A 24,080-nucleotide genomic window follows, 5' to 3' on the forward strand; every position below is an offset into this window, starting at 1 on the left:
TAATAAAATATGACTTTGATGTCAAGAGGTTCCTGCATACTAACCTTCCCTGCTGACACTGAATACCAATGAACTCTCAATGATGGCTTTGTAATGACAAGGACGTCTATTTAGGTCAAATTGTATAGTGATGGGAGTCCAGTGATCAGCAAAATGATATGACTTTGAAATAAGTATTTGATGCGTACAATGTCCCGGAACATCTTTTTTTAATAACTGCAGGCCAACACCAGTATTTCAATACAGAAGTCGGAAAAATAAACTGCATAACTCTCTTGATCAAATGCGCGATTCTTTGAAACTGTTGGGTGAAAGTTAAATGATTTACATTAGCTAAAAAAAATCATTGAAATTGGAGACACGAAGCCGGAGAGGTCGTTCAGTGAATTGATGACTACTTTGATTGATTTTGGGAAGTTATCTGGCTACAAAGTCAACATTTTAAAAACTCAGGCGATGACACTTAATTATGCAGCTCCTGCGACTCTACGTAAGAAATTTAAGGTAAACTGGGAAAATGATAAGATTAAATATTTGGGGATACATCTGACTGGGGACCTCTCAGGGCTCTTCCGGGCAAACTATGAGCCAATATCCTCGAATATAAAAGCAGATTTACACAGATGGACTCTGGTCCCCTTCCTGAGCCTTAGTTCTAGGATAAGTGCAGTTAAGATAAATATGCTCCCCCGTCTACTTTACCTTTTTAGAAACTTGCCTATAGAGGTGAATGATAATCAATTCAGGGAGTGGGACAAATGGATCTCCAGATTTATTTGGCAGGGCTGGAAACCAAGGATTAAATATGCTACCCTTCAACTTGCCAAGGAAAGCGGAGGGTTGGGTCTCCCTTGTCTAAGGAACTATTATTATGCTGCACAAATAACTCCCCTTTTATACTGGTGTAATGAAACTTATATAGCTAGGTGGAAGGAGCTGGAGTCCAATCTGTCAAATCAGTTCCCTATCCAAGCTGCAATAGCGGATAAGGGTCTAATGTGTCGTTTAGAAAAGTTGGGGAACCCCTGGTTGACCCACACACTCCAAGTGTGGCAGAAGGTAATTAATACTTGTGAGATACATAGAATGCTGAGAATCTTCAGATGGTTTGCTTTTGACTCAGATTTTATTCCCAACAGACACGACTCTAGCTTTAAATCATGGACAATGTATGGTCTCACGACCCTCCTCTCACTCACTCAAAGAAACACTGTGCACAGTTTTGAGACCTTGCGGCTCAAACATGGCTTGGCACGAAACGAATTTCATAGATACTTGCAACTACGATCATATATTGATCATGAATGCAAACTGACTGTCCTTTCAGATGTTGATTCAGATTTTTACTGCATTCTGAAACATGCCATGACCATGATCCCTTCTAACTCCATTTCAAAACTATACACAGCTCTCTCCCATGCCAATGATAATAACACTTTATACATCAAAGGTAAATGGGAAAGGGAATCAGGGCTTGAGATTTCTGAGGAGGCGTGGGGCAATATCTGGTCCTTCCAGTGGACAACATCCAACGCCATGAGCTGGAGAGAGCATTGCTGGAAGAATGTTATTAGATATTTCAAGACACCGTATCAGGAGAGGTATAAAGGTGCACATGTGCAGTACTGGAGACAATGTGGCTCAACTGTCGCTAACCATTATCATATATTCTGGTATTGCCCCAAGTTAAATGTTTTCTGGAGGGGTATCCAGGCTTCCTTAAACATGGTCTTTATCACTCAAATACCTCTGAGCTTTGAAGTTCTGTACCTGGGTCGCGTCTCTTTTTTGGAACGTAGGAGCGAGATAAAGTTGATGCAATTACTCTTGGTGGCAAGTAAGAAAACAATTACAAGTAGAGATGCACCGACAGACCGGCCGATGACCGGAATTGGCCGGTTTTCACGCGCTCGGCCATGACCGGCGACCGGCAGGTCAGTCTGACATATGCCGATTTCATGCCGGTCAATGCTACATTTAACTGACAACATAAGTTAGACGAGTTACAGTTCTCAAGGACGCACACGCACGCACGGACGCGACAGCACAGTCTCTTTTTCCTTTCTCTCAACTTTTCCGCCGTGTGTCGCGCGTACCCGTTCGCGGTGTGAAGCGCGTGTCCGCGCTATTTTCTCACATGTAGGGAACCTCGTGAATTAACCTGCAACATGTCAGCTGTTTGGAAATTCTTCAGCGTGTGTGCAGAAGATAACAAGTTTGCAATATGCAACACCTGCAAGGAAAGAGTAGGGCGTGGAGGGACGACACCAAAAACCAAAATCACATTTTTTTAGTTGGATATTGGATGTGAAAAGAAGGAAATGGTTCTAACGTTGCACTTTAGATGTGTGTGAATTCCCCACACCAGGAGTCATTTTATATAGTTCTATTTTATAGTGATCCATTACCTGTTCAAAAAATGTTCTATGTTCTGTGCAAAATGTTCTATTAAAGAAAAGATAGAAAATAAATATTTGTGTGTGCTGCAAAGTGGTTAGAAAAAATTAAATCGGAATCGGCTAAAATCGGTATCGGCTGGCCTAACTTAAAGAAAATCGGAAATCGGAATCGGCCTAGAAAGTTGTAATCGGTGCATCTCTAATTACAAGGAGATGGTTAAGCCCGATCCAGCCTACCCTGGATGATTGGATTGGAACTACTCTAGAGATATGTAGGATGGAAAAATGTACCAAAATTTTACCAAATTTGGAACAACTGGATTTCATTCATAGCCCCCACGAGAACAGACTTTATTTGATCTCAATGGTAATATTGTTTTGTAATTTACTTATTTAATTTCTGGCTGGTTTTTGATGATTATTTCTATGGCAGCAGCAGCAGGCGGCCACCCTGGTTCCTGTACATAGTTTCATATAACCTGTTCTATCTATACTTAAGTTGCTTCAGAGTTCTCTCTAAGTGAACATGTGGACCTCATCTGGCTCTGTTTATCCCGGGCTAACTGTCAGTACTGTCCTTAAGAGGATAATGAGTACCTACTGATGCTATTCTATCACAATTGCTGTGAAATCTAAGTTAACAGAGGAGAATGGGCAACACAAAGGATGAACGTCATCTGATCCACGATCCATGACTATACTTCCTTTGGCCCCGTATGCCTGGATGACTGGTGATGCACTTATTCTGGACTCAAAACAAACAAAACTGGAAGGACATGTGTTGTTATTTTTACTAATGTTGCTATATTTCCCTGTTCATTCCAAATAAAGATACAATTTAAAAAAAAAAAAAAAAGAGATTGGAGACACGTGAGCACATGGATGTGTGTCCTTGTTACCTGAACTCCATCGTGGGCAAAGAAGGATTTGGCATCTGCCTCGGTGGCCAGGTTAAGGACCGTAGATTTGCTCCAGCAGTGTGTCCTTCTCACTAACAAAGCATACGCCCTGTCTTCACTGTTGGAGTAACACTCTCCGAAGACATCTGCCACAATAAGAACAATAGGTACACAGCGTCAACCACTCGGCCACATTTGAAGAATTTGCACATTCCGATTCCTATTTCATTCCCTTGGGATCCGTTTGTGTTGTCTGAGGTCAGTGAGTGCACCTCTTGCCATGTTTGACCGTGGCTTTTGCGGATCACACTTTCAGCTGTTCATCCGACAGTTCGTGTACTCACCGAGGGCGAACTGCTCATACTTGGCCTCCTTCATACTACGTGCAGACTCAGCCTCAGATTCCAGTCGTGCCATCTCTTTCAGAATCTTACAACCCGCCAGCGCTGCCGCAACCGCCTCAGGGCCCTGAAGGATTAAAAGAAAGCTGGATCCAAGAAATAGGTCTGACAGAGCGATCTGAGAAATCTACTGCATCGGGCTGCAACAGATACATTTCTACCTGCAAGTCAACCTACTCAGTCTGATTTGCTTGAGCATGTAACACTTACACTCTAATATTTACATAAAATGTAAGCAGCCTTTGTAATTTAAGGTTATAGACATCTTTACCCTGTATTTACCACAGATGTGAGCACGCCTTTAGCAGCATCAGAAAAAAAATATATCTTAAATGGAGTTGTTGTTATAGCCCGTCTACAGCTGTTAACAGTTTGGGTATGATAGCAGGTTTCAAAACCTATGTTTTGAATGTTGGTTGTGGACTCGTCTCACCTTGGACATGACTAATGTGGTGTTTTTACAAACCTGAGATAGAAAAAAATCTACCTACAAGACTTTAGCAGTGTTTGCCCTTTGACTAAAAGCATGCATACTTCACTTTTCTGCTCACTATTGTTCAGATTTCAGATTGATTTACTCATAGACCACACATTGTGTTATGGAGTACAAAACATAAAACCAGTATCAGGCTTCAACTGGAAAATCAACTCTGAGACATTGTTGAGAAGAGGTAATTCATCATAGTGGACATCAGGGCTTCATTCACTTTAGTCTAAGTAGCATGCTGTGTTGAAAAAGTGCAGATGGATCTGAAAAATCTACCTGTTGATTTTACTAACTTACTCAAATGAATGGAGACAAACCACTCTCATATTTTGAAAAATATTTGGTAGTTTTTTGCAAACTAGCAATTTTTAGTAAATGAGTATGCCAAACCGCTCTGTGGTCCTTTCTTTTGATGAGAAAGATAGATACCACTCTCCGATATCAATCTCCTCATTTAAGACGGCTAATAAACTTATTTCCGAAAGCGTTGACCTTTCTTCCAGTGTTCCAACATCAGGTTGATTTCTTGACAGAAGGAAGAGGGTGTTTAAAGGAACACAGAAGCCAAAAGATAACGAATGTACTCTTTAAAAAAAAACGGATATGCATGATATGCATTTCTGATAAGAGACTGGCATTGTCTATTATGACATTATTAGTACATTATGTTTATTGTATTATATTGTAATTTCAATCAAAAGGTAATAGCAACCTTTAGTGGCCCGATACTTGTGTGTTGCGTGTGGACCTCTGTCCTCTTTATTCAAATAATCAATATTTTTATACATCCCTCTATAATGTTTCACTTGTGCTCATTTATATGTACAATACATATGAAATATGTTGCTAGCATAAGCCAGCCTGCACTTCAAACAATGGGAATTATGAATGCACATATCCCAGCCAGAGTGTGAGTGGTAAAAAGATTTGCAGTGGGGGTTGTACACACACTGAATGCAATTACCATAATTTCCGATGTTTGAAATAAGACGCAGGAAAGGAGCACATGAGGGTGACCGCTTGTGAGATTACAATAATTGGTTCCCTTAGTTCGGGGAAGGGCAATACAGAAATGAAAGGTGTCTTGAAAAGATGTTGAAAACAAAGAGCAATTATCGTTTATTTGGGTCTTTTAAACTATTCACAGGGCATCAATCCTATGTCATTAATTTCATTAGGACGTTAGATACGCCTGCACTACCTCACAGCTTGTTGAATATACTGCCCCACAAAGCAATATGACCTTCATTTGAGTAATGTTCTTGGAGATTAGATAGCTTTTATAGTTCACCTGAGTTCTTGATAAATATGTATGTCATGTTTGCTGTGCTCTTTTATCTGGAGTGTAATTTTCATATGGCAGGACTGACCTGCACCTGCGCTGTGCTGTGCTGTGCTGGCCCACAACACTCTTGTTCACACTAAATTCAGAATACAAACTGGCACAGTATAATTCAGCTCACTTCAGTTTGTTTTGAATCGTTTTTGCCAATGCCAGTCACATTTGGACTTTTATTGGTTGAACCACACAGAGCTGAGATAGCACAAGTTGGAGCAGAACTGACATAATTCTAAAGAAGCTAAGCAAACAAAACTGACCATAGCCCAAAAGTAGTTAGCCATCTGCTGTCGGTTCTGAAGGACGGCCCAGAGGAAGAGATCCCTCCAAGGATGCTCGCAGCGTTCCTCTAACTCAGGCAGGTTCTTCTGGCTGTGGAACAGTCGACCCTTCGCTGGCTTCTCCTGGAGCGCACAGGCAGTATTAAATGTGAATAGCAAACAGGCTAGCTACAGAGTTTACAGAAGCAATTATCACATGAGTCATTAGGGCTGTGTATTGGCAAGAATCTGGCGATACAATACGTATCACGATACATGCGTCACGATTCAATATATTGCAATATATTTCGATAAGGCGATGCATTGGGATTTTTTTTAAAGTATCATTTTAGAAAAACTAATATTTAAAAAAAGACATGATGTGCATACAAGTCAAAGAAGTTTACTTTAGGTAAACAATTTAGTACACAGAAAATCAAACTGCCAGTTTGGGATTGTGGTTCACAGGTTCTTAGTGAGCTAATCTGTATATGCTAAAGTAGGCCAAAGTTCAGCCATAGCTACGTTGTTAGCTTCTAGCAAAAAGTCAGGCAGTCAGGCACTGTTAGGCACTGTTAGGCACTGTTAGGCGAGGACTCTAGTGGTGCGTCTCAGCATAGCCATCTAGAGGTAGAGGGTTTAAACACAACATAAATGTGAACCGCTGTCTTACATGAATATTTTTGCACGTAAACTGAAAAATCAATATAGTATTGCTAAATAAAATATCGTGACCTTTGGTCATTATTGCAAAAAGAATGACTTCCTCTGCCAAGGAGGTTATTTTTGCCTGGTTGTCTGTCTGTCAGTCAACATTATATGTAGGTATTTCAAAAATGTATGACAGACAGATCTCCAGCCAAGTAACAAATAGATTTTGGTCATGATCTGAGCTTTCTTCCCCAAGATCATGACCTTTTTTTTAGCTGCACAGCATAAAACAAACAACATGCTGTACATTACACAATCTATAGATAGGTAATTCATTGCAAATCCTGAGGGTATAGTTAGGGTGTAACAGCAGGTTTGGTGTGTGATGATGATCCAAATCTTTCTTTCCACCATTACGGTGAAATTGAAGGCCCCCTCCCCCAGTGCTTCCCAACTTGGGGGTGAGGACCTTTCCAGTGGGTCACAAGACAAATCTGAGGGGTCTCATGTTAACTAGCAGGATAGAAAAATACATTGTTCTGATACACAATTTACCCCTAGATCACCTAAAAATTGCGATTTAGATTAAATTTGATGTTTAACTCTGACAAGTGCAGGATGATGTCGCCATCAAAGATTCACTGTTTTCAAGTAAGTGAGTTTACTATGAAGTCTGTGTATTGTCTATTTCATTGCATCTTTCAGGCCTTTACCACTTTCCCAATGAAACAGTCTGAGAGGGTTAGAAGGGAAAAGCACTCTCCGCTCACAACTCAGAAACAAATGCAAACTGTGACAAGGGGGCACAAATAGACACTGCTTCATTTTAAGGTGTCACAAGCCAAAACGGATGAGAAGCAATTCAAGGTGGAGCATCATTCATCAGTTGAAAGGATTTCTTATTCAGTGCAGTATATATGATTTACTAGAACATTCGAGACAGAGTATATCACTTACTGTGGGAATCTTTTGGTAAAAGCCTTTGCAGGAGTCATGGAGAAAGTCTTTCAGCACTTTGGCGACTTCGAAGAGGGTGAAGCGGGGTTTCCGGTCCCCTTGCTCAGGCGGATGGTGCCCAGGTGGACCAGGGGTCCTGGCAGCTCCAAGCAGAAGCTGCTTCTCCTCGTACTTTTTGAGGAGCAGGTTGTGAAAGAGGCTCTTCTCCGACACGGACCAGTAAAGCTCCTGGAGACGACCGTAGGTAAGGAACTCGCCCAGGTTCACACCGTTGTCCACAAAGAGGCGCACAAAGTCAGGTTTGTCGTTGATCAGTGCATCCATCATCACCTCCTCAAGGTCCGATGCCTGTAAAGTAAGTTAATAGTAGTAACAGTAATAGTAGTTAACCATGCCCTTTCATATTGATTGCATCCAAATGTAAATAAATAAGATTAAAAACAAAAGACATGCTCACGCAAAATAGATTTTAGCCACGCTAGCAGCATGGCTCTAGTGATGGAAATTGGTCGATTGATTGATTGATTGGTCCACAATTTGGCTCAGACTGAAATATCTCACATTCGTGGTCCCCAGAGGATGAAACCTACTGAGTTTGATGATCCCCTGATTCATAAGCGGAGTTTGACATTCGAGCCAGGGAGGGCAACACTCATTGTAGAAGCTGAGACCTGGCCTACCACTTGGGGAACACAGCACGAGCACATATGGACAAAACAAACATGCTAAATAAACATATGTTTATTTTTAAAGAAGATTTTAAATTACATTGTAACAATTTAACAACTCGCCCTTATGAAATCCAATCGCGGCACGGCTGTCTTGGAACGCAATAGACAGACGGTGGCGGAATGCCCCGACACCCCGAACAATCAGTGTTGGACCTCCAGTCTGTTGAGATGCCTCTCCAAACGCAGAAACGAAGCGCAGTCACACCATAAAACGTTAAGACACGTAGAGAAAAAAAGATCCGTATTTTGCCGTAATCCAATGACACGAAAAACAAGTAATCCACAGCGATCAGTAGATCCACGCCGTTTAAACAATGTGGAATAAAACGTATAAAAGTCCAAATCTACACAAAACGCGCAATCAATTAGTAGGGTGACAGCAAATTTATATACATGGCATTTAGGAAACCTTTATTACAACGTTGGCACGGCAAGATGTCCAGACTAGTGCAACAGTAATGTTCGTTTTTTGCGTCCTGCATATGCGTCGACAATGGTCTCAGGTGAGAGCCAGAGCCCTGAAAAAATGTTTTTTTTTTTACTAAAGCAGCAGGCCTATATGAAATCTGATGTATTACCTACCACCATTTAGTTGTTTTGTGTTATTTAAAATATTTATAAAATATCTGGTCATGCCATGAAACAATGCAATTACCCGCTTCAGCCGCCAGGTGGGGCAGTGCATGAAGGCACTGAATGTTTAATTATAAGAGTGTGACAAACCGCTTATCAAATAACTAACTGTCTCACCTTCCACTCCACATCTCCATTAAAGATATCACTCTTGGCAATATCCACCCTGTTCCAGGCCACAGCCAGCTTCAGTTCATCCAGGAAGTCCTGAGCCTCCTGACTTTGGCTCTTACATGCTGAGACACACACACACACACACACACACACACACACACACACACACACACACACACACACACACACACACACAGTCAACAGGTTCACATGTGGAACTCAAAATGTCAAGGCTCTCTCTTCATGCAACTCTAAAGTCAGACTCAAATTGCAAGTTCTTTGCAACATATCTCTCAAAAGGTACTTTACCCTTGACTAGCGCTTTGAGGATGACCGTGGACAGCTCAGAGCTCTCCTGTTTAGGGTCGTGGACAGTGAGGAGATGCCCGTGATCAAGTATCTTCTGGATCTGATTGGCAGATTGACAGTCAGTTATTACTAATACCTTATTTTAGTTGAACAATGTACAATTGTTTTATCACTAATGCACTGTTTTCTAAAATAACAATCCCTTCTCTGTGTACGTTAGCTTGATCAAATATTCCATCATCAGTATCCTTCCCTCCTCCTTCATATCCTTAATTAGGGCATCACGTACAAGTTTTGAAGATAACTATAAAAAAAAATCCCACATAAGCTTCCCTCACAATCTTCCCCAGTGTGCCCCATTTTTCTCTGGCAACGTTTAAAGTCTTGTGATGTTCATATTCGTGTATGCGCCTGCCTCCATGCTGTGCACATCGCTCTCACCAGCTTGACCCAGTTACTGATGTCTGTGCTGTGGTGGGCATTTGGAAAGGTGTCCAGCAGCAGCTCATGAACGCTGTCCATATCCCAGCAGCCCCTATTCATCAGCGTGACGAGGATGTCAGCCACGCCTCCCGAGCCTGCCAGGATCAGCCATGGTGTCGAATTGCCAATGCCTTTGTACATCCTCTGCAGACAGGGACATAATGTTCAGACTTGCAGGCAAACTCACGAACATCCTCAGTTTCACGAAATAACATCTCAACTAAACACAAACAAAGACTTATATTGATCAGTGTTAGCTGTATTCCATAATCTTGTATGGCTCTATTTATGCTAATGTGGTGGCTTTGACAGGCTTTCCAGCCGAAGAGATTAGTTTTGTGAAAACAGAAAGAATTTGTTTCTCAGTCTGGGTTTTGGCCAGCGACTTCGGGAAGTGGCACAGACAAAATCTGATTTGGAGCCTAGTTCTCAAGCCTCAGCTACTGCTCAAAGTCAGATTGTGCACATTCATATGACAAAAGATATCTAGCTCTCAAAAGGTCCTTTTTGCAGTGTCTTTAAAGTTCTTGAGTAACTACCGTATTTTCGACTATAAGTCGCACTTTTTTTCATACTTTGGCTGGTCCTGCGACTTATAGTCAGGTGCGACTTATATATCAAAATATATATAATTTAACATGTTTTAAATGTTATTTCATGCTGAAAACATTACCGTCTACAGCCGCGAGAGGCGCTCTAGGCTTGTGACAACTATATGCTGCTCCTAAAGACAACTGAGAAAGAAAAGAAACTGCAGGCGACTGCAGGTAGTAAAATACGCAGCCGAAAACGGTAATCGAGCAGCAGAACGAAAGTTTGGAGTGAGTGAGAAACTTGGGACTGGCGAAAAGGTTAGTCTTACTGCAATGAAGAAAACAAAGAAACCTAGTCGCGCGCTGAAATCCAGATGGCCAGAGCTGGAGGAACGAGTCCACAGATGGGTGCTTGAACAACGTGCTGCTGGAAGAGGCTCGTCAACAGTGCAGTTACGTTACGTTAACATACCGGACACCTACCGTCTTCAGCCCCTTGTTCTGTGTGCTATTGTGCAGTTTAATAACTTGCCTTTCCAGATTAAATGTCTGGATTTTGTGAAATAAATTTCTAAATAAATGCGACTTATAGTCCAGTGCGACTTATATATGTTTTTTTCCTCTTCATGACGCATTTTTTGACTGATGCGACTTATACTCCGGAGCGACTTATAGTCCGGAAAATACGGTAACACAGCATAAAGAAATGAAACTGACCTTTAGGATCCTGGGCTCCCCGTGGACCAAGAGACACAGAACAGGGATCTCGAAACTGCCTGTGCCTGCAAGCACCAACAAGAACATTTATAATAATATCTCATGCATCTCAAAGTGTCTCAAATTATCACCACACTGGTATTACACCCCACTGTTGCGTGAATGGAGCATAGGCTTCTACTGTCAACTGTAAAACAAGCATTGTCTGATCAAAGTGATTTTCATAAATATAGTGACAAATGTCTTTTTCACAGGTTCCCTTTGTGTCTGAGTTGTGAGCAGATAAACCAAAGAGTGATGTTCCCCTCTCAGATTGTTAAATTTGAACAGTTTTGGAGACCTGAAGAGGTAAAACTATCCAGATTTCAACAATAAAACAACATAAACTATGTAAAAATATGTACATGTAACTCTTAATATTTATCTTGTGACCCCTTGGGAGCTCCCGTCCCCTAGCTTGGGAGCCAATATAATAATACAGTAACTGCAATAATCCTACAAAGACAGCGGAGAAGGGCTCAAACTAGCACACATGTCACGAATCATATCATATTCATAATTTACATTATTGGCTTAACAAATGTTATATGAGGAAGGAAATGCACTAAACTAAACCTCAAGGGTATATACAATGTGTTTTGGTGAATGTATACCTTGTTTTTTATAATGTAGGCCTACATTATTTGCCCCCTTGGAAAAAAAAACAAATTTCTTTCATTCTCAAGAGATGTCAGATGTCATGATTGATCGCGACAGCACATCTGCGCCGAACAGTTAGGGGGTCAGTGCCTTGCTCAAGTGCACCAAGGTGAACTGGCACTTCTCCAGCTACCAGTCCACACTTTGTACCGGTTACCAAGCCCAGTCCTTACAGACTGAGATACTGCTGCCCCGGTAATATTGTATTGTACAATTTCACCTAATTTTGTTAAGTGCACAGGTTCATTTATTTTTCAGTCAGCCACACGCCAAACAATTCATGTTCAAAAAGGTACACATTACACTATTTATATGATTTGTAATCTACATATTTATTTGCACTTTTGGCCTTACACTGTTCAAATGGACAACACAGATTTCTACATTGTAGGGTTAAATAATGATTATTATGTAATAATAATATAATTATTTGTTTTATTCATTATGTTTTTGTTCTTGTTACCATGCTGGTGGGCATGTCCTTCCTGGTGGAGAAAAAGGTGTGGCCATGGGTGGAGGACTGTTAAATCCTGTGGCCGGCCAACTGAGCGATACAATGTGCTGCCATGTTGGAGGGGGTATTTAGGTATAGTTTGTTTTTCTTTGTATTAGTTGTAGTTCATGTCCATCTTGGTTTTCCCCTTGTGTGTCCTTTGGTTTGGCCAAGCCAGTATATACATGATGTCCCCTTGGGTCTCATTCAGTTAGGTCAGTTTGTTTAGTGACCATCCGGTTTTTGTTGGTGCTATTTTGAGAATAGTTATATTTTGTTGACCTCTTTAATAGGTCTAAATAATACATTCTTGATTTATATTGTTTTGCATTTTTTGGGTAAATACAAAATAACTATTTTCCAATGAAAACTCCTGTTCTCCTCATTTCCTCACTGCTTTGTAGCGCGAAGCGAACAACAAAAGCTGACAATTTTGTCTGGACAGACGAGGAGTTATTGCTCCAAACAATGCACACACAGACACACGCGGCGCACACACACACACACATGCACACATGCGGCGCACACACACACACGGCACACAGCACACACACACACACACACACACACACACACACACACACACACACACACACACACACTCGCACAGTGCGTTTTTACCCTTTAGACGGGGACGCGTCGGTGGAGCGTTTTTAAGAGTTCCACTCTGGAGGGTGGTTTCACTTTTTTGCGTTTTTAAGCCACAAAAATGACATCACCGTCTAAACGAAAGGCACATCTGGTAAAATATTTTGACGTTTTCACCCTCGAGCGTATTCGTGTAAACAGGGCCTGAGTTAATTGGAAGAATACTACAGGGATGACAGTAAGAAAACACCAAACGCTGGTGAGTCTACTCACTTGCTGTTCTTTAGGAGACAGTTTGTATTCCAACCTTTAATATATATATATATTTTACTACCCTTGGGCAGTGAAAAGTCCATACCCAACACACAGAATTTCAATTGCAGACGTACTGCAAACCCCCGTTCTGAGCAGATGTGCATTCCCTCGACTACAGCACTGTGTACAATTTTGAGGCATGTGATTTTACAGCAAGCCATACGAAAAGGTCATTAAATATGAAGCAGGGCTTTTTTTATGCTTTTTTCAGTATATGAAGCATCCACCTGTACTACAAACAGCTCGACAGTGAAATAATCCGTAATGCATCTATAATTTAACACTATGAAAGGGACCATTTGTTGGAATGAGTACTCCTACTTTTAATGTTTAAGTGCATTTTACTGTTTATATTTTTTTTTATAATTATATAAGTAAAAGCAGGACATTAACATTTAATTATGTCATTTTAAATTCTGGTACTGCTATTACTGCTTAAGTAAAGGATTCTGGTTCTATTTCTGTGAGATAAAGGGCTTTACCTCCATAACCAGTGCGCTGAAGAGAGATGTGTTTGAGCAGCTTCACCCTCATTTCACTGGTGGCTCCTGGTCTGTTGGGATCCTCCTCCACCAGCACAAAGTGGGAGTGGTGGCTGTCCAGAGAATACACGGACCCGTGGGGCAAGTCCTGTGGCTTGTATACTGCAGGCTCGTCCGCCTTGAGCACATGAATACAGGTATGCAGACAGAGACAGAGGACAGAGGACAGCATGGACACGTTTATTGTGAAAGGTGTAAATCTTTGCTCATAGACGTTGCTGCTGTTTTTGAATCAGCTCTATATTGTCTGTGTACGAACAGAGACCTTGGCGTAGTGGCTAGTGAGTAGTGCCTCTCGGTTGTGGATCATGTTCCAGGGGGCGATGCCAATGGCCACTACCCGAACTTTAGAGGAGGTGCTGGCCAGCGAGTGATCCCTCACAGCCTGGCCCAAGTGCTTGGTGATGCCAAAGCGAAGGCCATTAGTCAAAATCCATGCCCCTATTGAACAGAGAAACAGTTGCATGTGTGTGTTTGTGTGTGTGTATGTGGTATAGAGAGAATTTTATGCACTTAATAGCAGGATCTAAAGGAAGTTATAGCCAGTCTCTATGTGTATATCAAACCAGAAAGTTATATCCTGGATTCTATACATCACAGCTGGCCTATTGATTATGCTAATTAGGTTATTGCCTTATATGGTTATGAAGCATTCTGTGTTTGTCCTCCTAACAAGCATTAAACGTCATTAAAATGTTGTACTTATCATGCATTTTAAAAACATGAAAAAAAGACTTTACATTTAAATAAAAGAGTTCATCTCAGTGATGTGCTTTTAGTAATTCTGCTACCAGCCAATAGAGGGAAACAGAGAAGCAATTCTTTATCAGTGGCAGGTTGATTTTAAAAGCCGAGGCCAGTTTTAGCCGCTTGATTATAACCTGTGCTCTGTGCAGCCTTCACGAGTCCTTTTCTCAGAGTGTCCCTGAGCCAGGGCTTCATCTGAGCCAGCTCATCTCCTCCGACCAGGGCCACCACCAAGTGTGGAGGAGCAAGGCCCCACTCCTCTGTCAGCATCTGGTAGATCAGCACTGGGTCTGTGTTGCTGCGCACCCTCACAAACTGGGTGTAAAACAGACGAGTTGTTATGTCGTTATTCTGCAAAGTCTTTCTATGCTGTTATGAAACCGGGGCTCCAGACTAACTCTTTGCCTTGGTTGCACTGGTGCGCCTAACTTTTTTATTTAGGTGCGCCAACACAAAATTTAGGTGCACCCAAATTTTTCCTCGCGTCGCCGTTAACGCTGAATGGCGATACACAATATATAGCTCTGTATTTTTTTTACAAAGTGGGCTAAATGTTCAGTTTTAAGTCAAAGCCACTTTTCACAAGCTCTTTTATTAAAATAGATTGTGATTCAAATAAAATGCAAAGACATGGTTTCCTTTACCAGTTTGAAAATATACAGCTGCAACACATGTAAATGAAAGTTATCTGAAATAAATAGCCTAGGATATATATATATATATATATATATATATATATATATATATATATATATATATATATATATATGAGAAAGCTCCTTCACTTGTTTTCAACAACAATAACAGACTGATTAAAAGAGAGAGATGACGCCCGGGTTCTGCTCCGACCTGCGTCCCTTCGCTGCATGTCATTCCCCCCTCTCTCTCCCCTTTCATGTCTTCAGCTGTCCTATCAAAATAAAGGCCAAAATCTTAAAAAAAAAACAAAAAAACAGACAGACAGAAAGACATAGGGAGACAGAGGGAGAGAGGGGGGAGTGCGATGGACTGAAGCGTATGCTACTCACAGAGTGACGGCTGACTCATTATGAACGGGTCCAGCACGGGTCGAATGCACTTTGGCGGGTCAGCGGCGTTACACACGTCTTGTGTAGGCTATGAAATGTCTGTATCGTCACTGCGCTGCATTTTTATGAACTATGATATTCTGGCGGGTCACATCTCCCGCCCAGGTCCAGCAGACTCCGTCTCACACGCTATTACTCAACGAACTGAAGTTAGTTGCATTTAATAACTTCTAATGTGTTTTTTGCCATGGCGGCCGCAATAACAGAGAGTTATCAGCGGAAACACTAGTACCAATACAGGTTTCCCCTCTCATACTTAACAATATACAGCTGTTTACAGTATATTTAACAATTAAAACTGTAGACAAATGTCAGCATGTGCGCGGAGGAGAGATCCAAACACAGGCACGGCTTTACAGAAGGAATGGGTCATGTAACGCAACATTAAACCATATCGATATAAACGACATTGCTTCGTTCGTGGAGAGGCAGCGGATGCGAGGACGTTAGGTGCACCAATGCGACCTAGGAAAAATCTTAGTCGCACCCTTACAAATTTTGTTCACCAAATTGGTCGCACTCTAGAGCCCTGAAAACCCTCAGTATTTGTTATGTTATCTGGTTTCACCTTTCCTCTTGTCTTAGTATGGCCAGAAAAGTCAATGTCGCCCACTCTTCCAGATGCCCAGTGACTCTTTTCCCTCTTCATTCTGATGGCCATGCCTCTGGCAACATTCTCCAGAGTCTCATCCACCGTAGAGCAACAGGAACAGCCCAGCAGGACACTGAAAGAAGCACACAATCAATGGCTATGGGTATTGTATACAGTAGTTTCTACCAATTATTATTATATATAAAACCATGATTCATACACATAGTATCCAGCTTTCACCATAATTGGCAATAAACACATTTGAATTATCAGAAACTTATTCTTATGTATTTTTCATGTCATATTTGATACATAATTGGACATAACTCACTAATCTACACCATATGCTATAACCCTCACTTTTATCCTTAATTGGGCAAAGCTTACAGCATCACAGTGCATATTATGTTAAAAGAGATCCAAATGCAGAGGTGGATTACAAATATACTTGTATACTATGCATTTAACAGAAAGCATTCTTTGTCTACAGCTAGGAAAGTATGACCAGCTCTCATGAATAACTTAAATAGAAAACTATGCTTGGAATTAGCAATTAGCTTCTTAGTCCAGTACAAATGTTTGCTTCCTGTAGCAAGTCTTCCTTTTATGGCTTGCTTAACCACAAGTCGGATCTGATTGCTTGCAAATGATCTGATAGGGATTTCTTTATCATGAATACTGAACAGCACTGTAATGTGTTTCAGATAAGAGCTTCTGCCAATTGGCATGAATGTATTGTTTATATCGCTTTATGAGGAGGGAATAGGCCTACTGTATCTGTTCGAAGCACTTTCACACAGACACACAGACACATACACATGCACACACGCACACACACATACGCATACACACACACCTGTGCTCCTCTGACCACTCCAGCACGTCCCCACATCGCAGACATCGTGTCTGTGGCTGCAGAGGCACCTGTAAACAAATGAATAAACAGATAATATGTTGGTTTTCTATTTTCCTCTAAATCCATTATGACTCACTCGCACACTCCTTTAACAGAGGGGAAGGCTCTTAGAAATACTTGTGGTCAATGCAAAGTTGGCAGAATTTTCATCCTCGCGTCATATACAAAGTGCTTCCTGCATGATGTTTGAATTAGAAATTCACAAAACCCTGTCACTCATATACATGAAACCAAGAAAACTGGGCCACAATACTGTAGGCTCCCAACAGAAGTTCTAAACATAAAACCCCTCTAATATGTCAAATGGCAATCAGTTTTTATTAAGCAGCCGAATGTGACATCATGACTTGGTCTGTATGTAGTTATTGTTGTACAAAGAAAACAGCCAGTCTGATTATATCTGAATGGTTATTTTAATAGAAATAAATGACACTGAGTTCAGAAAAGAAACTCATTCATTATTGATAAGATTTTCCATTTGCATGAGTAAACACAGCTTTATTTGCGTGGGCTGTTTGTGAAAGATGATTAGAACAAGCGCATAGTTCTTTGACAAAAAGCTTCTGTGGGTACCTCGAATTAACGAAAGTGACTTAATAGAATTGTGGTACAATAGTTAACACACACACACACACACACACACACACACACACACTGAGAGTCAATGTGCGATTAACCTGGAGGCCTTTATTTGACTACAGGTCTAGATCTGGGAGGGAAAAGAAGACTGGGTATGCAAACAGGACGATTTGCATGCAAAGGTATGGTCAGAGACACCCTTACACACCCAAACACACGCACACGTGCGCGCACACACACGTGCGCGCGCACACACACACACACACGCGCACACACACACACACACACACACACACACACACACACACGCGCGCACACACACACACACACACACTGACATTTTGCTTGAAGTCTGGCATAATTAACCGAAACGGAAGAAATTATGATCTGGGATTTCTTAATTCATAGTGTAGCTTACATACAGACAGCAAACACACAGCTACAGTATGAGTATGTGTAAAACTGCAGAGCCCTTAAAATATGTATTCATGAGGCAAAAAGGAATATACTGGTTAGAAATCAATACTTGATTTCAACATTTTACAGCACTTGAAAATATTATTGTGGAAGGAAAAATCAATCTTTCACTTCACCATAAACCAAGAGAGACAAGATATTGCACATAAAACGAGATTGGGTGAGGGGGTGATATGTAGGAAATATGTGTCTACATTTTTAATAGGCTACTTGTGAAGAAATACTGTAGGTAGGCTACATAAGTACGTCTCTGTTTGTTGTTAAGGCTAAGAAAAACACAAAATCCACAACTTCTGCTTAACCTTCATGTCAAAATCTTCAACTGTGTTATTAGCTACATCCTCCAGTTATGAAATCATATACAACTTTTTTTTTTATTATAGAATGAATTTTTCATACATTGCCTTATCACTCTTGACATATAATATGATGTCTATTATCAACAGAAACAATTTTGAAGTAAAAAACGTTGGTCCCCCACCCCCAACCCCCCAACCCTGTCAGATGAACTTAGCTACGTAGCCTAACGTTACCCCTTCATTGCAATTCACAATGTATGTGTCAAATTTAACACGATTCATTATATAAAAATGGATACTATTAATTATTTTATACACTTAAACTGTCAAGTTGGTTTGGTCAGCAACCATACTATAGCCTTCTAGGCTACTAGCTAGCTACTATTTGGAGAAAAACTGAATGTTTCAACCATAAAGCTAGCTAGCTATTTATTAACGTTAAGCTAACGTTGGTTCTATTTTAGCCGTTAGCGAACTATTTCAACTTTTAGCTAGGTAGCTATTTTAACCGTTTCCCTTTTACTTTAGCTAAGAATTTTAACTGTTCAGTCATTACTTTTAACTAGTTATTTATACCTATCCATCTATTCATTACTTCTAGCTAAACTTCTGTGCTCGCCTGCTGACTAGTTTTCACACCTTTACATAATGTTGACTGCGACATGTAGCTAGCGTTAGCTTTTTCGTTAGTTTTCAGGTGTACACTTGACTTCATGTTAATATGTGGATATATTAACGTTATTCACATACTAGCTAGCTAGCTAACTAATAAAATACAATACAATACAATACAATATATCTTTCCACGTAGGCTACACCCTGGTTGGGAATCACAGATATATAATCTTTTCACTTGGCCAAATGTAGCTAGATAGACGTCCCTATAGTGAAACAGAAAAGAAAACAGCTGCTACACTGTACAAACTCACCAGAGGTGTGCCTTGTCTCTCCTGCATGGCTCAAATAAATGTTTCTTCTCCTCCTGCTGCTGAACACCTGTAAGGCATTTCCTTCACAGCCCTCAGGTGAACTACCTGGACCATCAGCTTGTGGTACAAAGGTGGGGCTCTTCCTCCTGTCCAATCCCAGACACTGCTGTGCACCATTGCTTTGCATGTTGGTCAGCTGCTGCAAATCGCTCTCATCAGGACCACATCATCCTGCTGCCCTATGAAACGCTTGTATTTCAAATACTTTACTTTTAAGGAACTCAAACTGTTTTTTTTTTTAACATAGGCTATATAGTTTTGCATTTTCTCAAACATCTAACAAATTTAAAAAAAAAATGCAATGGAAAATAGATTCACATAAAAACTGTAGGCTAATTTAGTAGGATATTACAACCTATCGCTAAGCCTCAGCATTGATCCTCACTCCGTCAATGTGACAGCGCTGCAATATTTAATATATGAGCTGAATGGAAAGAAATATTTCAGTTCAGTTTAGTTTATTCTTTGTCCCAGAAGGGCAATTTGTGTGCAGCAGGAAATAGCAAATGAATACACAGAGAATCAGTTTATCAGGGTTGTGGCTCATATCACCAGGCTAGTCACACTAGCTATTTGCATTCTAGCATAAAAGGGCCCTGTTTTTAATTTTTTAATGTAACCTTTATTTAACCAGGTAGGCCGTTGAGAACAGGTTCTCATTTGCAACAGTGACCTGGCCAAGAAAAGCATAAGCGTACAAGACAGCATACAGTTTCACCTTTAATATCTGTATGTTGTCTTGTACGCTTATGCTTTAAGTATACCTATGCCTATAGGCCTAGTACAAGAAAACAGAATACAATAGGCTACAAAGGTAAGCTACAGATTAAGTAGGCAGTTCAAAACCGGCGCAAAGTGAGGTGTAAGTAAGTCGATGGATATGCGAAAGTGTTATGGTGATAACATAATATACATGAATAGACAATCTATAACATTGCTGAGATGTAGTAAAGAGTCAGAATACAGTTAGTGCAAATTGTGGTCAAGATAGTGTTGTGGATCCAGTGATCAGTTATAATGCAGTATATATACTGCGTTATATAGACTATATATATATATATATATATATATATATATATATATATATATATATATATATATATATATATATATATAGTCTATATGAATGCTGAGAAGTAGTGAAGTCAATATACAGTTTGACTGTGTGAATGAGGCCTTCCTGTAGTTTCTCAGCCAAAGTTGACAAAAACAAACATTTTCTGTTTATTTAAAACAGTTTATTTAAGTATAGGCTATAATTATCTAGTAGGAACATTGATTTGGGGCTTTAAAGCAATTGCAAAAATTAGAAACACTATAATCTGTGGAAAACTCTTCTTTAATTGTGTAAAAGAAAAAAGCAATTAAAGCAAGGTCTTTTTAATTGCTGTAGTCGTCTTGACCTGATATGTAATTAAACAAAATCTCATCTCCCGATTTGAACTATTTTTTCATTTTAGACCATACATTTACTTTCCCATTACACTTTGCCATTATCACTGCAGTTCTCCGGAGGCTAAACTGCACTACTGCTGCATTTTGTTGCCCTTTTTCATTCAGATATTGTGACTACAACAATGAGGTTTTTAGGGTTGTTTTGCCCTTGCTACGCCAATGGTTCCTGTAGACTCTTAATAGCCTACATCAATGGTCTGAGCGTTCAAAAGCGACGCCAAGGTGTCCTCAACCAAGCGTCAACATAAAACGGCCTTTTAATGTGTTGGCTAAACGGTTGCAATCATATGCAAGTGAAAAGTAGGAAAATGAACTCACAATGACAACATTTGTCAAATTGTAGGCTATGGGATAGCCTATGTGCACCAAGAATGCTGTCAGTCAGATAGAAGAAGGCAGCTGGTGTAGGCCTAGTCTACGTGATGCAGGTATACGCAGTAGCCTATAGGCCTACCCACTAGGAAAGCTCTAGGATTTCCATATTCCCACTTAAAAATGCCCAATGACACGCAACAACATACCATTACCATTATATTTTTGATGTATTTTGAATTGTCATCTGTTATTTTCTTCTTCGCACAGGCTAAATAAATGTATTCCCACCGTAAATTGGTGCATAAAAGTGTATCTGAATACAGGAAATGAAGTCGTTGATGCTCAAGACTTCCACAGATGTATTAAGAGAACACACACACCCCAAATATGATATCCCCCCCCAAAAGGGAGATTCTTGCCCCTTTGGAGTGATTAACATGCAGTTAGACACCCCCCCCCTGGCCCTGAACACCAAAACAAGCATCAGCTGCTAGATAGCCAGTAATATATAGTACATTATTATAGTACATTAGAGTATACCACTGGAAGACCACTATAGGCCTATGGTTAATTTTAACAGCTCGTCACTTCATCAAAAATATTGCACAATGTAAAATGGAACCTTTGATGGTCTCAGTGGTCTTCATCACACAATGACTGGATTTTGCCCCCTCCCATTATCCGCCAATTCAGAGAGCTGCAGCCAATCAGCAGCCTCTGCCCATTGTGTACTAAACAGAACACCGTGAGCCCTTCATCCTTTAAATCGTCCTGCAGAAAAGTGATGACCAGAGCAGACCAGAGGGAGACAGCAGCAGCAGCAGCAGCAGCTTCCCCTTAAACTACAGGAAGACCTTCCCCACCAGAACTCCACCAGAACTACCCTAGAAGGATGAATCCCATCAGGCGCAGAGAGTCGGTTTGCAGGAGTTTATTTGGCCCGGTGGACCACGAGCAGCTGCGCCGGGACTTGACGCTGAAGCTGAAGGAGATCAGTGAGCAGGACAGCCGCCGCTGGAACTTTAACTTCCACGCTGAAACGCCGCTGTGCGGCAGGTTTCAGTGGGAGGAAATACCCGCAGACTGCGCTGCTACTACCTATCAGGAGTCCGCACAACTGAAGGACGATGTCTGTGAGGAAGACGACAGGCTGAGTAAAGAAGAAGAAAGCGCAGCTGGGATCGACCAGGAGAACTGCTCCAGCGTCTCCAACACACACAAGTGTCCCGCTGAAGTGACGCCCGTCCGCAGGAAGAGGACGCTCTCAAAACCGGCAGCCAAGAACAGAAACAACGCCCGAATTACAGGTGAGAAACCGATCCATAATACTTTTTTTTTTTGGGGGGTATTTTTTAGGCCTTTAGTGACATGACAGTTGGATAAATGTAAGGGGAGAGAGGGGGAATGACATGCAGCAAAGGGCCGCAGGTTGGAGTCGAACCTGCGGCCCGCTGCGTCGAGGAGCAAATCTCTATATAAACAGGCGCCTGCTCTACCAACTGAGCTATCCAGGCGGCCAGAGCCGTGATACGATTGTCACACGTATTCGATTATAATGATGACTATTGAGTAAACGTCGTATTGTTCTTGCTTTTCCTGGCAGATTTTTTCCCAAAGAGAAGGAAGACTACAGAAACCAAGAGCACCCAGAATCCTTTCCACACAAGTTCCAATGAAGCAGCTCTGTGCAAAACAATAAGATGAACATCCTGCTGAAAATATATAAATATATTTATGATTTATGGACTGGAACAAGGCCTATTCACTGCACCAAAGGATTTTGTTATATGTTATTTTATTACACTTTATTTGATTGCCATTTTTAGTATTTGTGAAGTATTTGGGGGTTACATTATACCACTTTTCTGTTATTTATTCTATTTATGGACTTTTATTTAATGTCTTTGCATTTTTTTCATTGATAAGTTGCTGTAACAGATTGTTTATAGATGTTTTTTTTGTTTTTTTTTCAAAATTTCATCTGTTTGTTATGTGAGCATTTGAAAGACTTAATGACATTTTGTTTCTGCGTGTGTCTTTTTCAATCTTGTTGGTGGATTTCTGCAATATGAGCTGCTTGGGTTAACTATACAGAAAAGCACTGTTTTGTCCTTGTCGTGTTTGCCTAAATGAACTGAGATTGTAAATGCCTACAAATACTGCAATTTGAATAAACTGCTTCATCACTATAGTTGTACATTCTGATTGAATGATTATCATTGCTGCCATCTTCCAGGAGAATCATTCCTCTGAGAAAGGCCTATATAGCACGTTGAAACTGACAAAAACGCAATAATCTGTAGTCCAAATTCATTTGTTGATAAATGCTAATTTATTTATAACGATTTTTGCATCGGCCATCATCGAGCCGGTTCATTTACAATCATAGCATCTTAGTTTTGTTTCCTATCTTGAGTAAAACGTGACAAAATAGCTCCGAAAACTTCATCAATTCTCCAAACAATGTTTCACATTCTATAGTCCAGAATATATTTCTTCCATCTAAAAGCTTCTAAATGAACTGGCCCCTGCAGCATATACTGCACACAGTTTAGGATACAAAAACACTGATTTGTAATAAACAAAATAATGTGCTGTGGCATTGTCTTTAGGAGAAATTCTTTTTACACTTTACAGAGTTTCAACTTTCTAATCCCACTCTGTTCAACATCTTGTCAGCCTCGCCTTTATACGTTGAACACTTCAACAGTGTTCTGTAGTGATTTGTAAACAGAATTTCAAATGATTAGATATTCAATATGACTGCAGTTCTAAGGGAAAGTCCATATTTGGTTTTATGCTGACTTTGTAGCAGCCACACATGAGTAAGCTAATGATAAGTGTTCGTCTAAAGTCGTAGAAAAATCAATTCAAGGTGCAAGTTTGGCAATCAAAAGAAGAAAAACTTTTTAGAGTAATTGCATTTCCTGGGTTGTATTATGAGATATTTCATATTCTCAATCATAAGGACTGTGCTGTCAGGCTTGAAATTATACCCTTTAATGTGAGCTGTAACTGCCAAATTAGCTCATTAGAGAGGCCAAATCCCACAGAGGCGTATTCACCCCCACGG

At 40.5% G+C, this 24,080-nt stretch overlaps 2 protein-coding genes across 2 annotated transcripts in view; one reads left to right on the forward strand and one right to left on the reverse strand.

Annotated features, from left to right (window-relative positions):
- The window catches only part of trpm5 (transient receptor potential cation channel, subfamily M, member 5), a 33,496-nt gene extending 14,209 nt beyond the window's left edge, over positions 1-19,287 (reverse strand). Inside the window, exons 1-14 of the mRNA XM_078264843.1 lie at positions 19,178-19,287; positions 16,834-16,901; positions 15,954-16,110; positions 14,432-14,612; positions 13,816-13,991; positions 13,491-13,668; positions 10,914-10,978; positions 9,622-9,807; positions 9,181-9,280; positions 8,875-8,993; positions 7,394-7,741; positions 5,786-5,929; positions 3,643-3,766; positions 3,299-3,444 (exon numbers count right to left, since the gene is read on the reverse strand). Coding sequence (XP_078120969.1) covers positions 3,299-3,444; positions 3,643-3,766; positions 5,786-5,929; positions 7,394-7,741; positions 8,875-8,993; positions 9,181-9,280; positions 9,622-9,807; positions 10,914-10,978; positions 13,491-13,668; positions 13,816-13,991; positions 14,432-14,612; positions 15,954-16,110; positions 16,834-16,901; positions 19,178-19,204 — 2,019 coding nt within the window. The 5' untranslated portion in view covers positions 19,205-19,287. The remainder of the gene's footprint in view (positions 1-3,298; positions 3,445-3,642; positions 3,767-5,785; positions 5,930-7,393; positions 7,742-8,874; positions 8,994-9,180; positions 9,281-9,621; positions 9,808-10,913; positions 10,979-13,490; positions 13,669-13,815; positions 13,992-14,431; positions 14,613-15,953; positions 16,111-16,833; positions 16,902-19,177) is intronic.
- A 2,535-nt stretch (positions 19,288-21,822) lies between these two features.
- Positions 21,823-23,151, forward strand: cdkn1ca (cyclin dependent kinase inhibitor 1Ca). The gene is made up of 2 exons (XM_078256777.1): positions 21,823-22,314; positions 22,611-23,151. Exons 1-2 carry the CDS (start codon positions 21,900-21,902, stop codon positions 22,709-22,711), a joined length of 516 nt encoding a protein of 171 aa, XP_078112903.1. The 5' UTR covers positions 21,823-21,899; the 3' UTR covers positions 22,712-23,151.
- Positions 23,152-24,080: the final 929 nt, after the last annotated feature.

Source organism: Sander vitreus, chromosome 1 (genome assembly GCF_031162955.1).
Source record: "Sander vitreus isolate 19-12246 chromosome 1, sanVit1, whole genome shotgun sequence".
NCBI lineage: Eukaryota > Metazoa > Chordata > Actinopteri > Perciformes > Percidae > Sander > Sander vitreus.

Excerpts from the sequence above, each read along its gene's own strand:
- cdkn1ca (XM_078256777.1), top strand. The coding sequence starts at position 21,900 with ATGAATCCCATCAGGCGCAGAGAGTCGGTTTGCAGGAGTTTATTTGGC. Across the intron at positions 22,315-22,610 it reads AAACAACGCCCGAATTACAG|ATTTTTTCCCAAAGAGAAGG; the intron begins GTGAGAAACCGA and ends TTTTCCTGGCAG.